This window comes from Cherax quadricarinatus, chromosome 9 (assembly GCF_038502225.1).
Source record: "Cherax quadricarinatus isolate ZL_2023a chromosome 9, ASM3850222v1, whole genome shotgun sequence".
Lineage (NCBI taxonomy): Eukaryota > Metazoa > Arthropoda > Malacostraca > Decapoda > Parastacidae > Cherax > Cherax quadricarinatus.
In genome coordinates this window covers 24,226,209-24,244,130 of record NC_091300.1, presented here as the reverse complement: position 1 = coordinate 24,244,130, position 17,922 = coordinate 24,226,209, and the positions used below count along the sequence as shown (strand labels likewise).

General features: G+C 38.5%; 1 protein-coding gene across 8 annotated transcripts in view; it reads left to right on the top strand.

The window, feature by feature from the left end:
* The window catches only part of Ca-beta (Calcium channel protein beta subunit), a 485,913-nt gene that overhangs the window by 449,300 nt on the left and 18,691 nt on the right, over positions 1-17,922 (top strand). For 5 of the 8 annotated variants that reach the window (XM_070083354.1, XM_070083358.1, XM_070083357.1 and 2 more), the window contains one exon: positions 12,217-12,273. The exons of 1 other annotated variant lie outside the window; for it this stretch is intronic. In XM_070083354.1, coding sequence (XP_069939455.1) covers positions 12,217-12,273 — 57 coding nt within the window. Of the gene's footprint in view, positions 1-12,216; positions 12,400-17,922 lie in introns of all 8 variants that reach the window. 2 more of the 8 variants (XR_011391785.1, XR_011391784.1) reach the window with 1 other exon arrangement.

Genomic DNA, 17,922 nt, shown 5'->3' with positions numbered 1-17,922 from the left:
GTCTAAGGAGCCCCACAAGGTTGTGTCCTTAGCACTACCCTGTTTCTCTTAGCTATCAGTGACTTACCTTCTGTTCTTCCAGTGCATATTTGGTCGTCACTTTATGTGGATGACTTTGCTATAGCTTACTCAGATGCTGACTGTCGCCTGGTAGTAGCCTCCCTTCAGGATGCAATTGACCTAATTTCCCATTGGACCACTTCTCGTGGCTTTAAATTTTCTAGTGTGAAAACCCACTTCATTACCTTCACTAGATGTCCTCTTATCCCAGATATTCCATTGTATTTACATGCCTCATGTACTCCAGAATGTGATACGGTCAAGTTTCTTGGCCTTCTCTTTGATCGCCAGTTGACACAAAAACCTTACATTTCCTCTCTGAAGGCAGCTAGCCATGGTCGGCTGAACTTAAAATTCTTGCGCATCATTCATGGGGAACAGATCGCCAGACTCTCCTCCGTTTGCATTCCACTCTAGTCTTGTCCAAGCTGGATTATGGTGACCAAGTCTGTTCTGCAGCTTCTACAACTCCAAGTTAGATCCCTTTCATTATCAAGGTCTGTGTTTATGCCTTGGTGCTTTTCGTTCATCTCCTGTTGAGAGCCTCTATGCAGAGGCAAATGTTCATTCCTTAGCTGATCATTGTGATGCTCATTGTCTTCGTTACTTTGTCCACGCTCGTGACCTTCGTGTTTCTTCTAAATATAGGTTAGTCTCAGACGTTAGTAGAGGCCCATTGTTTGTTTAGCGCCCTTGCCTACGCTGACCGTTTTCTCTTCGTCTTCACTCACTCTGATCTTTTCTCTAGTTGCCTCCCTTGTATGTTCATTTAGCGTCTGCCTTTTCCCTTCCTCCTTGGGAAGTTTCAATGGTTCGTGTCTGTTCTCCCCTACTACTGTGTGCCAAAACTCTCCTTCCGGTCACGTGCTTATGCCATTGTTGTTTATACAGATGGTTCTAAATCTTCTGACGGTGTTGGGTTCACAGCAGTATTTCCTGTCAATGTTGTCCGAGGTCATTTGTTAGACTCTGCTAGTATTTTTACTGCCAAGTTGTATGCCATCCTAATAGCGCTTTTTTGTATTGTGTATATGTCTCCTTCGACATTTGTGATCATTTCAAATCCCCTCAGTTCTTTACAAGCCATTAAACCTTTCAGGGTTAAGAGGCCCTCCCCTAAACTTGTTCTCAGGGTTGAAAATTTACCGGAAAAAACTAAATTTTTTTTCTTATGAAAAGATAGAGAATCTTTTCCCAATCATAATGACACCAAAAGTATGAAATTTGATGGAAAACTTACGGAATTATGCTCTCGCAAAGTTAGCGGTGTCGACGATGTTTACATATCGGCAGTTTTGCCCATTTTGAGCCATATTTTCGGCCAGTTCCAGTGTACTAGTCAACAAAAATCATAACTATTTTGCTAGAACTCCATTTTTTCTTTCGAATGTGTACAAGAAACCAACCATTTACCGATTTCAACTATCCAATAAAGTGGTCAGAAATTAGTAATTTTGCCAATTTCACTCAAATTTTTCAAAAGATGCCAATTTCCAAATAGGGTCCAGAATAAACAAGACAGACATTCCTAGCACTAAAATAACATTTCCTCTGTTCATTAGTCACGTCCCCAGGCCCCTCTTACATTTCTTTTGCTTTCCACTTTGAATTTTTATTCTCACAAAAAATAGAAGATTTACTGTTATGCAGACTACTGCATTGGTGTAGAAATGGTATAAATAATATCAGCGCACTTGTGAAAGAATATTAGACTTACCAGTTGACGTGTATTGGATGCGTGGCATGATTTGTTTACTTTTGAACTTTGGCAAGAACTGAACATTTCTGCTACTTTGAGCTCAATTTAAAGGTACTTTTCATTGTGAAACCAATCAAAAATCATCTCAATTTGTGTAATATGTCTTCCATTCTATAAAATGAGACCAGGAAAACTAGAATACAACCATAAATAGCATATGAAAATACAGTGCAAAGTCACTGTTTTAAACCAAAAACACGGTCAAAGTTTTCTTTTTCTCATTACACACTGTGGGCTGAAGGATTTTTTTTATACTGTGCACACTGACCACATAGACCCATTCTTTCATACGTAGGCCTACCAGCTTTCTCTTGCTAGATTTGAAGGCACTAGAATTTAGGCATACTAGTACGTTAATAACCCTTGTGCATAAGCCATACTAGTACGCCGGAAACCCTGAATGGGTTAAACAATTTGATTCCCCTCATCCATTAGTCTTTCATATGCAACTACAGTTGCACCATGTGGCTAGCAAAAGCAAAGACATCATTTTCTGTTGGGTCCCTGGACAAGTTGATGTGCAGGGCAATGAACAAGCAGATGCTGCTGTGCGGTCAGCAGTGCATGATCTTCTGGTTTCCTATAGAGGTACATACGTATTCTGTTCAGAGATTATTTTCCAGTCTTCTCGGCCCATCTTCAAAGCCATTGGCAACAACGGTGGTCAGGCATGCACCATAACAAATTGCATTCTATTAAACTGATTTTAAGTCTGTGGCCATCTTCTTACCACCGTTACTATACTCAGGAGACTGTGCTCTCCCAGCTCTGCATTGGCCATACTCGCCTTACCCATGGGTATCTCATGGAACAAAACCCTATTCCTCTCTGTGAGGTTTGTCGGGTTCCTGTTTTGGTTCTTCATTTTCTTGTCAGTTGCCCAGTTTACCAGCGAGCTCGCAGGATTTACCTCCAACGACGCCACTGCTCTACCTTATCTTCCCTTCTTGCAGATGGCCCTGCCTTTGACTTACAATCACTTTTTGACTTTTTGTCAGCAACTGCTTTACCATACAAACTTTGACACACAGCCCTTAGCATCCCTTCCAGCCCTTTTCTCCCCTCACCTCTGATCCCCTCTCCACCTAGCTGTTTATAGCTCCAGCACTATTTTCTGCCCCACAGCGCTGTATGACCCTTGTCGGTTTAGCACTCTCTTTGATTATAATAATTTATTTTAATAATTTGAACATACATACAGAGGTACAAAAAAATACAGGTAGGAGCAGCATGCCAAAGCCACTTGTATGCATAGCATTACGGGCTGGCTTAAAATTAACTTAAGATTAACTAAGCAATGATGTAATCAGTGATAAAAGATTATTGTAAACAGATAACTATAAAGCACAAATGAGTATTACAAAGACAGGTCATATGGTTGCATGCATTGCTGTACATTTAGTAGAATGGAGTATTCTGTTAGGTAGTGTATTTAAAAAATAACAAAGTTAGATTGGGTCTTAGGTTTAACATTTATGTAATATAATTGTGAGAAACATTTAAGATATACAATTTATAAGGTTCAGTTATTCAGTATTTATTTGGTTTTGGGTGAGTAAGTGATCTTTGAGAAGAGACTTGAATTTATAAACAGGTAGTGTTTCTTTTATATTTACAGGTAATGAATTCCAGATTTTAGGGCCTTTTATGTGCATTGAGTTTTTGCATAGTGTGAGATGGACACGAGGAACATCAAAGAGTGATCTGTGCCTTGTGTTATGGTCATGTGTTCTGTTGAGGTTGGCAAGGAGATGTTTGAGGGGAGGGTTAATATCAGAGTTAAGTGTTCTATGTATGTAATAGGTGCAGTAATAAGTATGGATGTTTTGTATGGTGAGTAGGTTTAGTGTTTTGAATATTGGTGGAGTGTGCTGCCTGTAGTGGGAATTTGTTATCATTCTGACTGCAGCCTTTTGTTGGGTAATTAGTGGTCTGAGATGGTTAATTGTTGTTGAGCCCCATGCACAAATTCCATAGGTGAGATAGGGGTAAATAAGAGAGTGATATAGGGCCAGGAGGGCAGACTGTGGAACATAGTACTGTATCTTCGATAGTATGCCTACGGTCTTGGAAATTTTCTTAGAAATTTGCTGTATATGTGTATGAAATTTGAGTCTATTATCAAGGTGGATTCCTAAGAATTTTCCCTCTGTTAGCTTTGTGATAGGTGATCCGTTTATCATTATGTTAAGAGGGACATCTGTAGCTCTGTTACCAAACTGAATGAAGTAGGTTTTGTCAATGTTTAGTGTAAGTTTGTTAGTCCTCATCCAGGTAGATATTTTCTGTAATTCGGTATTTACAGTATTGGCTAGCATGACTGGGCTCGGGTGAGAGAAGACGTATGTAGTGTCATCTGCAAATAGTGTGGGTTTGAGTAATTGCGAAGCATTTGGTAGGTCATTTATGTATAGGAGAAAGAGAAGAGGGCCAAGGACACTTCCCTGTGGGACACCAACTGTAATTGGTTGTGCGGAAGAGTTTGCCCCATTTGTGTACACATATTGGCTTCTGTTGCTGAGGTATGACTTGAGGTAGTTGAGGGAGTGCCCTCTAATACCATAGTGTGACAATTTTACGTGGAGCAAGTCGTGGTCAACTGTATCAAAAGCTTTATGTAAGTCAATGAAGATCCCCAGTGGGACTTCTTTTTTCTCTATTGCAGTGTATATATGTTCTAATAATAATAATAATAATCCTAGCAGATGTGATAGAGACATTGTTGTGATCTTTAAACATAAGATTTTCTGACATTATCACTTCCAAGCCCTTCACATTAGTTTTTTCCTCTATAATAATAATAATATCTTTACTTCTACAAGTGATGTACAAGGTATACAGTCCTAGCTGATATCATTGACATACTACTATATCAAAAGCTGCTTGTTATGCGGAGCATTTTGAGCAAATTAGATCAGTTTTGTCCTGGGACATGGCCCACACTAGTAGTCTAACACCCAGGTACCCATTTTTACTGATGGGTGAACATGGATAACCGGTGTAAGGAAACACGCCCAATGTATGAGCATGAGCTTTGCCACCAGGCCATGGGCTTGGTGGCCTGTGTTTTATACTCCGATCAAATTTTTATTTTCTTGAGTTTTCCAAGGAAATATTTCACCATGATCATACTTGTCGAAGGCTTTTGTAAAGTCTGTGTATGCTACATTTGCATTCTGTTTGTCCTCCAGTGCATCGAAAACTGTGCCATAGCAGTCCAGTAGTTGTGAGAAGCAGGAGCGACCTGCTCTAAACTCATGCTGCCCTGGGTTGTGCAGTTGTTGGGTATCCAAGTGGTTGGCAATTTTGTTACTTAGAACCCTTTCAAAGAATTTTATGGTGTATGATGTTAGTGCTATTGGTCTGTAATTCTTTGCAGTTGCTTGACTGCCACCCCTTATGGAGTGGGGCTATATCAAACCTATCATCAGGTTTCCCTGCTGTCTCTTCTCCATGATGGCTGTCTTGGTAAAATCATTCACTGTGTGGTTTTATTTCACAGAAACTATGTTTTGGAACAAATGAAGTTCAGATTTGAATTCAGCATCCCAAAATTAGTTCAAAATACATGTTATTAAGCACAAACTGAAACCATTGTTGGCCAGTGGTTTTGGAAACTCAGCATTAGTTAGGTCTAGTTCTTCCTTTTCATTAATTCCATATTGCTACGTTTTACAATAGACAGCCACCTATTATACTGGTTACACTCCTGAAATCATAGCGTTATATAAAAACGTGACATGTGGAGTGATCAACTTAGGGGGAAAATTGGGTTATGCTCTACATCACCTCAAAAAAAGAGTGCCAAACATTTTTTTTTAATCCAGTTAAAACAATAAGCTATTTATTTTACAGTGATCTTGATCTTGAAGGTAACAGATGTTATTGGCACATTAAAAAGTATGTACAGTTAATCTAGGATAACCCAATAAAGTCAAACCGTGAATGCTGTATATCTTACTTTAAACTCTGTATTACAACCCAGGCACACTAAGGCCTGTTATCCTGGGTGTAAAGGGGATCAAGGAGCAGAACAAACACAGCTGAATGACTTTGAAATATATTTTCCTTCACCAAGAGTGATAGTAAGTATTTACGAGTATGTACACTATATACAGTTGGAAATGTATGTGTACAACATGGTTAATCAAAGGCAAAGACAGCCTGGAGACAAAATGGACAACCATGCTCAACCAGCTCTAGAATGGAAATGACAAGGGTGGACAGGTGAGTGGTGACCACGCCACCTCCACAATTGCCAGACCCACCTTCTCATTGGCTGAACCTAGGTACTGATCGAACGATGGGGCCCCATCATCCAACCCTTAGTACCTGGTTTGCTGGTTGAGGAAGTAGCATTTCAATGAGGGTGTGTACATGCACTGAATAAAGGTTACATACTCTTTGCATGTCACACTGATTGTTGATTCATTATGAGTTTGACATCAATAGATAGGGGGGGGGGGCTGCTGTGGCCCTCCTGGGTTATGGTGGATGGCAGGGAATCTTGGGATAATGTAGATGGATGACAGGGGTGCCTAGGCTAAGGTCAATGCAGAATTGTTACTAGAGCCCTTAAGTAGTTTGTCATGCATCTCTGCTAAGTATTATCCTGCAGTACTTCATGCAGCTGAGAGTAAGGCATCAACTACATTACACCTCATTTCAGAGCATTTCTTCCAGATGTGTCAAGATCCATTTCAGTGAAAATGTCTGCAGTTTTAGCAGTAGCATGGAACTGCACACACAACTATTGCAGTGTTATTTCCAGCTTCTTCTTCATCCTCCTTTCCTGTCTGCCTCCCTTCTGTCTGAGCTCCTCCAATATTTCCTCAGCAGTTCTTTCTTTGTCATCTGCCTCCATACGTTCCCTTCACTTTTTACCTCGTGCAATACCCTGACAAGTTTATTCTCTCTGTAACTGTATATTAATTATTTGAATTTTTATGATTTCTTGTTTTGATTCCAAATAAATAAGGTATATTTTTTATATTAATGTGAGTTTATTGATAGGCATCCAGTTTTGGGATTTTTTACTTCTTTGTTTGCTATGATGTTCTTTACATTTCCTTCCATCTGTAAGTTGTCATTTCAAAATAATTTTGAAAATTTATCACTTTTAAAATAAGAGCAAGATTTTTAAATTTCATTACAAGAAATATCTCTAATTTTGAATGCTCTGCATACAAAAAGAAACTTTCTCAAAATTTTGAATTTGGAATGATATCCAAAATTCAGAATATTTTCTCAGCAGAAAAATTCAGAATTTCTATGAGATAAATCTCAAAGATTTTATATAGAATAAGAGAGAAAGAAAAAATTGTTTTCCATAACATTGAATTTGGAACCTCAACTTACGAATTTAGTCCATTCCATGACCTAGCTCGTAACTTAATTTTCTCATATATCTAATCAGTTTTCCTCATTTAAATTAAATGAAATGCTATTGATCCGTTCCAGAGGAATTCCTGCTCTCGGGAGGCACGACAAAATGCTTCAGTATAACGCTAATATCAACTCTATGGCTTATTTATCTATCATAATTGATCTTATATGACATAATAAACAATATAAATAAAATAGAAACATGATACATACCCTAGAATGAATAAAATAACACATAAATACGTATGTCATTATGTGATGAGTGGTGACTGCCAGTGACGCTGTCTCACTGACCATATCTTCCCATTCTTTCCCTTCTGAAAATGGAGTGTTTGTGAGGCTGACTGCACTAGATCACTAGTTTCATAAGGAAAACACTGAAACAGTATATTTATAAATAAGAAATATTACATAAAAATAAAACATAATAGAGAATGTAAAGAAATAAACTGGTTTTATAAAGTGTACGTACGTGGAGGGTGGAAGATAGGCTACTTGCTACACTTTATCACTGAACTTAATTGCTACACTTTTAATGCTTATTGTGAGGCAGTACCAGTGTAGTAGAAGTATATGTACTACGCTCTTACTGCCTCACAAACAACTCGCACACCTCATACCTTGCTTGTGTTTATCTGTGATATCATGCTTTAATTCCATGGACATCATCCTCTTTTTCTTCTCAGCACTGTCCTTAGCACTTGTTTTCTTAGGACCCATGGTTAGAAAAAAAGAAATTTGGCAAAATAACTACACAAAATGCAAGCAAAACACGAGAGAAATGCTTCCACAGTGAGGTAAACAGTGCACTGCACCAGTTGGCAGCATTCTGAAGCTCCTCATTATTATTAATATTATTATTATTATTATTATTATTATTATTATTATTATTATTATTATTATTATTATTATTATTATACCTGGAGTTTACCTGGAGAGAGTTCCGAGGGTCAATGCCCCTGTGACCCAGTCTGTGAGCAGGCCTCATGGTGGATCAGGGCCTGATCAACCAGGCTGTTACTGCTGGCTGCATGCAATCCAGTGTACGAACCACAGCCTGGTTGGTCAGGTGCTGACTTTAGGTGCTTGTCCAGTGCCAGCTTGAAGACGGCCAGGTGTCTATTGGTAATTCCCCTTATGTATGCTGGGAGGCAGTTGAACAGTCTTGGGCCCCTGACACTTATTGTGTTGTGTGGCATGCAAAGAGTACGTAACCTTTATTCGGCGCATGTACACACCCTCATTTACAGGCTATCTCTCCCAACCAGCGAACCAGGTGACTGAGGGTTGACGATGGGGCCCCGTCGTTCAACCAGTACCCAGGTTCCAGCCAATGAGAAGATGGTTTTGGCAATCGCAGAGGTTAAGTGGGTACCACTCTCCTGTCTGCCCTTGTCATTCCCATTCTAGAGCTGGTTGAAGCACAGTCTGCTCTCTAGTGGCTTCTATTCTGCCTTGCTTACCGTGGAGTGCACTAATACCTATCACTGTACATAGTGTATATAGTGTACATACTTCTGTTCTAAATTGGTGAAGGATAATATAAGTCAAAAGTTTTCTGCTGGGTTTATTTTGCTCCCTTTACACCCAGGATAACAAGCCATTTGGACTCCTGGGTTGTAATATGTTGTCTCTTAATGTGCTAGTCACACCCCTGCTTTTCATTGGGGGGGATGTTGCATTGTCTGCCAAGTCTTTTGCTTTCGTAGGGGGTGATTTTCATGTGCAAGTTTGGTACTAGTCCCTCTAGGATTTTCCAGGTGTATATAATCATAAATAAATCATAAATAAATAAATAAATCTCTCCCGCCTGCATTCCAGGGAGTACAGGTTCAGGAACTTCAAGCGCTCCCAGTAATTGAGGTGTTTTATCTCAGTTATGCTTGCCATGAAGGTTCTCTGTACATTTTCTAGGTCAGCAATTTCACCTGCCTTTAAAGGTGCTGTTAATGTGCAGCAATATTCCAGCCTTGATAGAACAAGCGACCTGAAGAGTGTCATCATGGGCTTGGCATCCCTAGTTTTGAAGGTTCTCATTATCCATCCTGTCATTTATTATTATAATAATAATTATTATTATTATTAATTTAGGGAACTGAAGTTTATTCGTAAATATTATTATTATTAATATTAGTTTAGGGAACTGGAGCACTGATCCAATTCCCTAGATGAAGAGCCCCTCACCAGCATCAAGGAACCTTGATGCTGGTGAGGGGCTCTTGATCTAGGGAATTGGATCGGTGCTCCAGTTTCCTAAATTAATATTAATAATAATAATAATTATGAGCAAGCTTCAGTTCCCTAAATAATAATAATAATAATAATAATTAATAAAAATAATAACGAGGAGCTTCAGAATGCTGCCAACTGGTGGAGTGCATTGTTTACCTCTTGTGTTTTGCTTGCATTTTTTGTAGTCATTTTGCCAAATCTCTTTTTTCTAACCATGTGTCCTAAGAAAGAAAGTGCAAAGGACAGTGCTGAGAAGACAAAGAGAACGATGTCCATGGAATTAAAGCATGATATCATAGATAAATACAAGTGAGGTGTGAGGGTTGAGGGGGAAGCTGCCTGTAACTTGGATTTTTGCCTTGTAACACAGAGCAAAAAATCGACTGAGCGACGGCTCATATCTCAAAAAACACGTATTTTGGTGCACATGTAAGTCGAGGTTCCTCTGTAGTAAGATTTTTCGAGACAAGAACAAAAATTACATAGACAGGAAGTATGCCTAGCTAAGGATGAGGCTGTGCTTACATGATCAACCTTTAGGTTACAGTCAGACCTGACAGTACTACGTAGTTTGACTGACCAAATGGTGCATGTGTCATAAACGGTTCCAAACTGATGATTACATGGAACTCCATGTTCATCAAGAACTGCAAGAAGCCCTTATCACGCACTTTTAACATCCTATGGAGAGGGAGCATAGACACAGGGGTTGTCCCACAGCTGCTAAAAACAACAGACAGCCCCACTCCACAAAGAGGGCAGTAAAGCAATAGCAAAGAACTACGGACTGATAGCGCTAACGTCCCATATCATAAAAATCTTTGAAAGGGTTCTAAGAAACAAGATCGCCACCCATCTAGATACCCATCAGTTACACAACCCAGGGCAGCCTGGGTTTAGAGCAGGTCGCTCCTGTTTGTCCCAACTACTGGACCACTATGACAAGGTCCTGGATGCTCTAGAGGACAAACAGAATGCAGATTTAATATACACAGACTTTGCAAAAGTCTTTGACAGGTGTGACCATGGTGTAATAGTGCACAAATGTGTGATAAAGGAATAACAGGAAAAGTTGGTAGATGGCTTTATAATTTCCTAACAAATAGAACACAAAGAGTAATAGTAAACAGAGTAAAGTCTGAGGCGGCTACGGTGAAAAGCTCTGTTCCACAAGGCACAGTACTCGCTCCCATCTTGTTCCTCATCCTCATATCTAACATAGACAGGGATATAAGCCACAGTGCCATGTCTTCCTTTGCACATGACACATGAATTTGCATGACAGTGTCCTCCAGTGAGGACACCGCAAGACTCCAGGTGGACATCAACCAAATCTTTAAGTGGGCAGTAGAAAACAGTATGAAGTTTAATGATGAGAAATTTCAATTACAGTGGTACCCCGAGTTTCATACAGCTCCCAACTCAAACAATTATGTAAGTGTATTGTTGCAAGTGCTTTTCTAAGTGTATTTTTGGGAGTCTGAAACGGACTAATCTAATTTACATTATTCCTTATGGAAACAAATTTGTTCGGTAACGGCACTCGAACAGCCTTCTGGAACGAATTATGGCTGAAACTCGGGGTACCACTGTACAGTACTCCGATATGGAAAACGTGAGGAAATTAAAACTGCATTAGAGTATGAAACAAATTCTAACCACACAGTAGAGTGAAAAACTAATATAAAAGACCTGGGAATGATCATGTCAGAGGATCTCACCTTCAAAGACCATAACATTGCATCAATGTCATCTGCTAGAAAAATAACTGGATGGATAATAAGAACCTTCAAAACTAGGGATGCCAAGCCCATGATGACACTCTTCAGGTCTCTGGTTCTATCAAGACTGGAATATTGCTGCACACTAACAGCACCTTCCAAGGCAGGTGAAATTGCTGACCTAGAAAATGTACAGAGAACCTTCATGGCACATATAACTACAATAAAACATCTAAATTACTGAGAATGCTTGAGGTTCCTCAACCTGTACTCCCTAGAATGCAGGCGGGAGAGATACATGATTATATATACTTGGAAAATCCTAGAGGGATTAGTACCAAACTTACATACAAAAATCACTCTATGAAAGCAAAAGGCTCAGCAGACGATGCAACATCCCTACAATGAAAGCAGGGGTGTCACTATTACGATAAGAGACAACACAATAAGTGTTCAGGGGTCCAAGACTGTTCAGCTGCCTCCCACCATACATAAAGGGGATTACCAATAGACCCCTGGCTGTCTTCAAGCAGGCACTGGACAGGCACCTAAAGGCAGTACCTGACCAGCTGGGCTGTGGTTCATACATCAGGTTGCATGCAGCCAACAATAACAGCCTGGTTGATCAGGCCCTGATCCCCAATGAGGCCTGGTCACAGACCAGGCCACAGGTGTTTACCCCCGGAACCCTCTCCAAGTATAGACTGTGTAAGCAGAAGAGAATTTATGATAATAACATAATTATTGTATTATTAGAGTATAAAAGGGTCAGCTATATAAATAAGGCTACAGAACATAGTTTAGTGTAATATTCAGTTTTGTTGAAGATTGAAACTATAATTATTTCTTTGCTCCATTGAAATACTGTATTAAGGCTTCAGTATTTTCTTGGTCAAATAAAGTGTATAAATAATCTTAAAAGATTGTTGTAATTATTTACTCGTCAGATACATTTATGCAATTTATTTACACAAATTTCTCATCGCACCACTGCCCACATATAATAAAAGGGTTATAGGCTAGCTTTGTACAACCCATCTAACTCTGTCATCCCCATAGGTCCTCCTGGGTCTGTGGCTCGTGAGCCCGGCTACCCTCGCTATACGGATGAGAGAGGTAATGCCCCGGGAAGCAACCCATCCCAGTAGTTGGTGTGGCCCGTCTGGCTTGGCCACTGATAGCCTCTATGGCCTAGTGGCCAGCCAGTATGGCCCACCTTCCACGACAGCACTACACCAGCTGGTATATTTAGTTGAGCACTGCTGTGTTGACCCCTTGGTTGCAATGAGTGTCTCAGCTGTGGCTTGGTTTGTCTCTTGGACTTACCCTAGCCTCCTGGTTGCTGCTGCAGTTCATTAACTTGTTAAACATTTTATAGACATGAGTTTAAACATTATTTTGCACTGTTTTAGTGTTTGCATGTTGCAAGTTTTCCTATTAATATGCATTAAAATATGTTAGTTTTCTTTTCTCACATCTTACAGAACCTAACTGAGCATCAAAATAAATGAGTACTATATACAGTACTTTTATCCATATATCAGTAGAAGACAACATTGACTTTACTTAATGTTATACATACATATATACATTATTTATATATATACACACACTCATACACACACACACACACACACACACACACACACACACACACACACACACACACACACACACACACACACACACACACACACACACACACACACACACACACACACACACACATATATACATTTTTTTTTTTTTTTTTTTTATCACACCGGCCGATTCCCACCAAGGCAGGGTGGCCCGAAAAAGAAAAACTTTCACCATCATTCACTCCATCACTGTCTTGCCAGAAGGGTGCTTTACACTACAGTTTTTAAACTGCAACATTAACACCCCTCCTTCAGAGTGCAGGCACTGTACTTCCCATCTCCAGGACTCAAGTCCGGCCTGCCGGTTTCCCTGAATCCCTTCATAAATGTTACTTTGCTCACACTCCAACAGCACGTCAAGTATTAAAAACCATTTGTCTCCATTCACTCCTATCAAACACGCTCAAGCATGCCTGCTGGAAGTCCAAGCCCCTCGCACACAAAACCTCCTTTACCCCCTCCCTCCAACCCTTCCTTGGCCGACCCCTACCCCGCCTTCCTTCCACTACAGACTGATACACTCTTGAAGTCATTCTGTTTCGCTCCATTCTCTCTACATGTCCGAACCACCTCAACAACCCTTCCTCAGCCCTCTGGACAACAGTTTTGGTAATCCCGCACCTCCTCCTAATATATTAAACACACACACACACACACACACACACACACACACACACACACACACACACATATATATACATATATACATATATAACAATACTTCGACTAGCCGAGGATTCAAACCCATGTCATTTTAGCCTGCCTCATGGTGAGCGAAAACCACACATGATACTCTAACCCACAGGACCACGCAATTTTTGTTGGGCTGCATGGTCCCGTAGCTTAGAGTGTCATGTGTGATTTTCACTCACCATGCGGTGGACCAAAACAACATGGGTTCGAATCCTCGGCTAGTCGCAGTGCTTTTATTGATTAATGTCACACGTGCGTGGTTACAATAAAATATACATACGTACTGTACATACATACATACATACATACATACATACATACATACATACATACTCCAGATTTAATCCCATTTATTTCCCCCCACTGAAACTCTCCTACCCCCTTCAGCTTTGTTTCGCTTAGGGCCAGGACATCCAACTTCTTTTCATTCATAACATCAGCAATCATCTGTTTCTTGTCATCCGCACTACATCCACGCACATTTAAGCAACCCAGTTTTATAAAGTTTTTCTTCTTCTCTTTTTTAGTAATTGTATACAGGAGAAGGGGTTACTAGCCCATTGCTCCCGGCATTTTAGTCGCCTCATACGACACGCATGGCTTACGGAGGAAAGATTCTTTTCCACTTCCCCATGGACAATAGAAGAAATAAAAAAGAACAAGAGCTATTTAGAAAAAGGAGAAAAACCTAGATGTATGTATATATATATATGCATGTGCGTGTCTGTGAAGTGTGACCAAAGTGTTAGTAGGAGTAGCAAGATATCCCTGTTATCTTAGCGTGTTTATGAGACAGAAAAAGAAACCAGCAATCCTACCATCATGCAAAACAATTACAGGTTTTTGTTTCACAGTCACATATATACATATATACATATATACATATATACATATATAACAATACTTCGACTAGCCGAGGATTCAAACCCATGTCATTTTAGCCTGCCTCATGGTGAGCGAAAACCACACATGATTCTCTAACCCACAGGACCACGCAATTTTTGTTGGGCTGCATGGTCCCGTAGCTTAGAGTGTCATGTGTGATTTTCACTCACCATGCGGTGGACCAAAACAACATGGGTTCGAATCCTCAGCTAGTCGCAGTGCTTTTATTGATTAATGTCACACGTGCGTGGTTACAATAAAATATACATACGTACTGTACATACATACATACATACATACATACATACATACATACATACATACATACATACATATATATATTATATATATATATATATATATATATATATATATATATATATATATATATATATATATATATATATACATTTATATATATATATATATATATATATATATATATATATATATATATATATATATACATTTATATATATATATATATATATATATATATATATGTTGCATACATATATATATATATATATATATATATATATATATATATATATATATATATATATATATATATATATATATACATACATACATGTATATATATGTATGGTTGCAAAACAACCCCTGTGAAAGAGTAGTGAAATTCCAAGCGCTTTCGTGACTACTCACATTGTCAAGGAACTATAGTTCCTTGACAATGTGAGTAGTCACGAAAGCGCTTGGAATTTCACTACTCTTTCACAGTGGTTGTTTTGCATGCATTTTAATATATATATATATATATATATATATATATATATATATATATATATATATATATATACATACATACATACATACATACATACATACATACATACATATACATACATACAGTGGACCCCCGTATAACGATCGCCTCCGAATGCGACCAATTATGTAAGTGTATTTATGTAAGTGCGTTTGTACGTGTATGTTTGGGGGTCTGAAATGGACTAATCTACTTCACAATATTTCTTATGGGAACAAATTCGGTCAGTACTGGCACCTGAACATACTTCTGGAGTGAAAAAATATCGTTAACCGGGGGTCCACTGTGTGTATATATATATATATATATATATATATATATATATATATATATATATATATATATATATATATATATATATATATATATATATATATATATATATATATATATATATACATGTATATATATATATATATATATATATATATATATATATATATATATATATATATATATATATATATTATGTACACACACACATACATACAGAACAACCACTGTGAAAAAAATAGTAAAATTCCAAGTGCTTTCATGACTTCTCACATTATCAAGCAACTCTAAAAATATATCACCAACAGGAAGGCTTATGGCAAGACTACACCTCACAGTCATGTCACAACACCCAACACTTCATAGTCATGTCACAACACCCAACTGTGAAACACAACTGATACTCTACCCAAGCATTAAGCTTTTCTACTTGCCTAACGTATCATTAAATTCTTCGCAAATTTTATTACAATACAATACAGTACAATTTTTATTTCTTCGCAAATTTATATTTTGATTATGTACTTACAGTAATGAGTTGCAGTGCAAAGAGAGCCATTATCATGCCATGGCATTATGGGCAGACTAAATTAATAGCTTACAGAGTACTTAATGCTATAGAAATTGATCATAGTTTGTCTATATAAACCAAAAAATATAGTATTTTCAAAACTGCTTTTTATGAAACATAATTCTATTATATTTCTCTTGATTGTAGACTTGCTTGATACAACTTTCTCAGCCTTCTGAAAATCAAATGGTTAAAATCTCTCAGATGAATAAATAGAGCATTAGAATCTTGTCCACTTCTAATGCTATATTTATGTTGTTTTAATCTTAATTCAAGACTTACCAGTTTGACTGTAACAAACTTTATCACATATTTTACAAGGAATTTTGTAGAGACACCCATCAGCATTTTGGGGGGAATTTTTTATCAAAAGTTTTACCAAAAACTCTTCATACAAAGTTTAATGATACTAGGAACTGGCAGTGGTAAATCGTAATTAACAAGTTCTTCAGATAAGAAACTTTATAAATCATCAACTGGAACTTTTGTAAACAAGCAAGTAACATCAAAACTAACTACAGTGGATGCTCGAATTTCGTAATTAATCCATTCCAGAGAGTCTGACAAAGGCGAAATTTACGAATGGCAAAACCATTTTCTCCATAAGAAATAATGTAAATCTAATTAATCTGTTCTAGACACCCAAAAGTATTAACAAATTTTTTTTTCATTAAATATAGATTTACATACAGAAAACAATGAGATATCAAGTATAAAACAATAATATTACACTTACCTTTATTGAAAACTCTTGTTGGTGTATGGAAGACAGGAGGAGGGGAGAGGATGGGGAAGTTACACTAGTGTTTGGAAGGAGAATCCCCTTCCATAAAGACTTTAGGTACCAAGTGCTTATCTGAGGTTACTTCCCTTCTTTGTTTTTTAATGCCACTAGGACCAGCTGGAGAGTCACTGGACCCCTGTCGCTCTAAAAATTGTTCCAGAGAGCTCTTGTTTCTGGTGTCTCTTTAAAATTTGCCTAAAATGGGACAAGACATTGTCATTGTACATGTTGCTGACACAGCTTGCAACAGCTTTGTCAGGGTGATGTTCCTCCACAAACTTTTGCACCTCACTCCACTTTACACAAATGTCCTTAATCTTTGAAGACAGCATCTTCTTCCATCTCTCTTCCTCCTCCCCTGCAGCAATTTCCTGAGCCGTGGTCTGTTGCTGTTGCAGATGAAGGTCTTGCAGCTCTTCAGTGGTTAGCTCTTCACTGTGGTCCTCCACCAACTCTTCCACATCCTGGCCAGTCACATCCAACCTCATGGAATTTCCCAATGCCACAATAGATTCCACAAATGGCATAGGGTTGTCAGGATCAGCCTCAAACCCTTCAAAATCTTTGTCAAGGACACAATCTGGCCAGAATTTTCTCCAAGCAGAGTTCAAAGTCCTGGAAGTCACTCCCTGCCAAGCCTTATCTATAAGGTCTATGCAGTGGAGGATATTAAAGTGATCTTTCCAGAACTTTCTTAGGGTCAATTGAGTGAGATCACATCAAAGCACCTTTGAAACATTGCTTTGGTGTAGAGCTTTTTGAAATTTGAAATGATCTGCTGGTCCATGGGCTGGATGAGAGGAGTGGTATTAGGGGGCAGAACTTCACTGTGATGAATCTAAATTCCTCCACCATTTGGTCATCCAAGTCTGGAGGATGAGCAGGAACATCGTCCATTACCAGGAGGCACTCGAGTGGCAATTTATTTTCCAGGAGGTATTTCTTCACACTTTAGCTAAACACCTCATTGAACCATTCAAGGAAAATTTCCCTCTATGACCCATGCCTTACTGTTTGCCCTCCACATCACACACAATTTACTCTTGGTGACACTTTGTTTCTTGAACACTCTGGGATTTTCAGAGTGATACACAAGTAAAGGCTTCACTTTGAAATCCCCACTAGCATT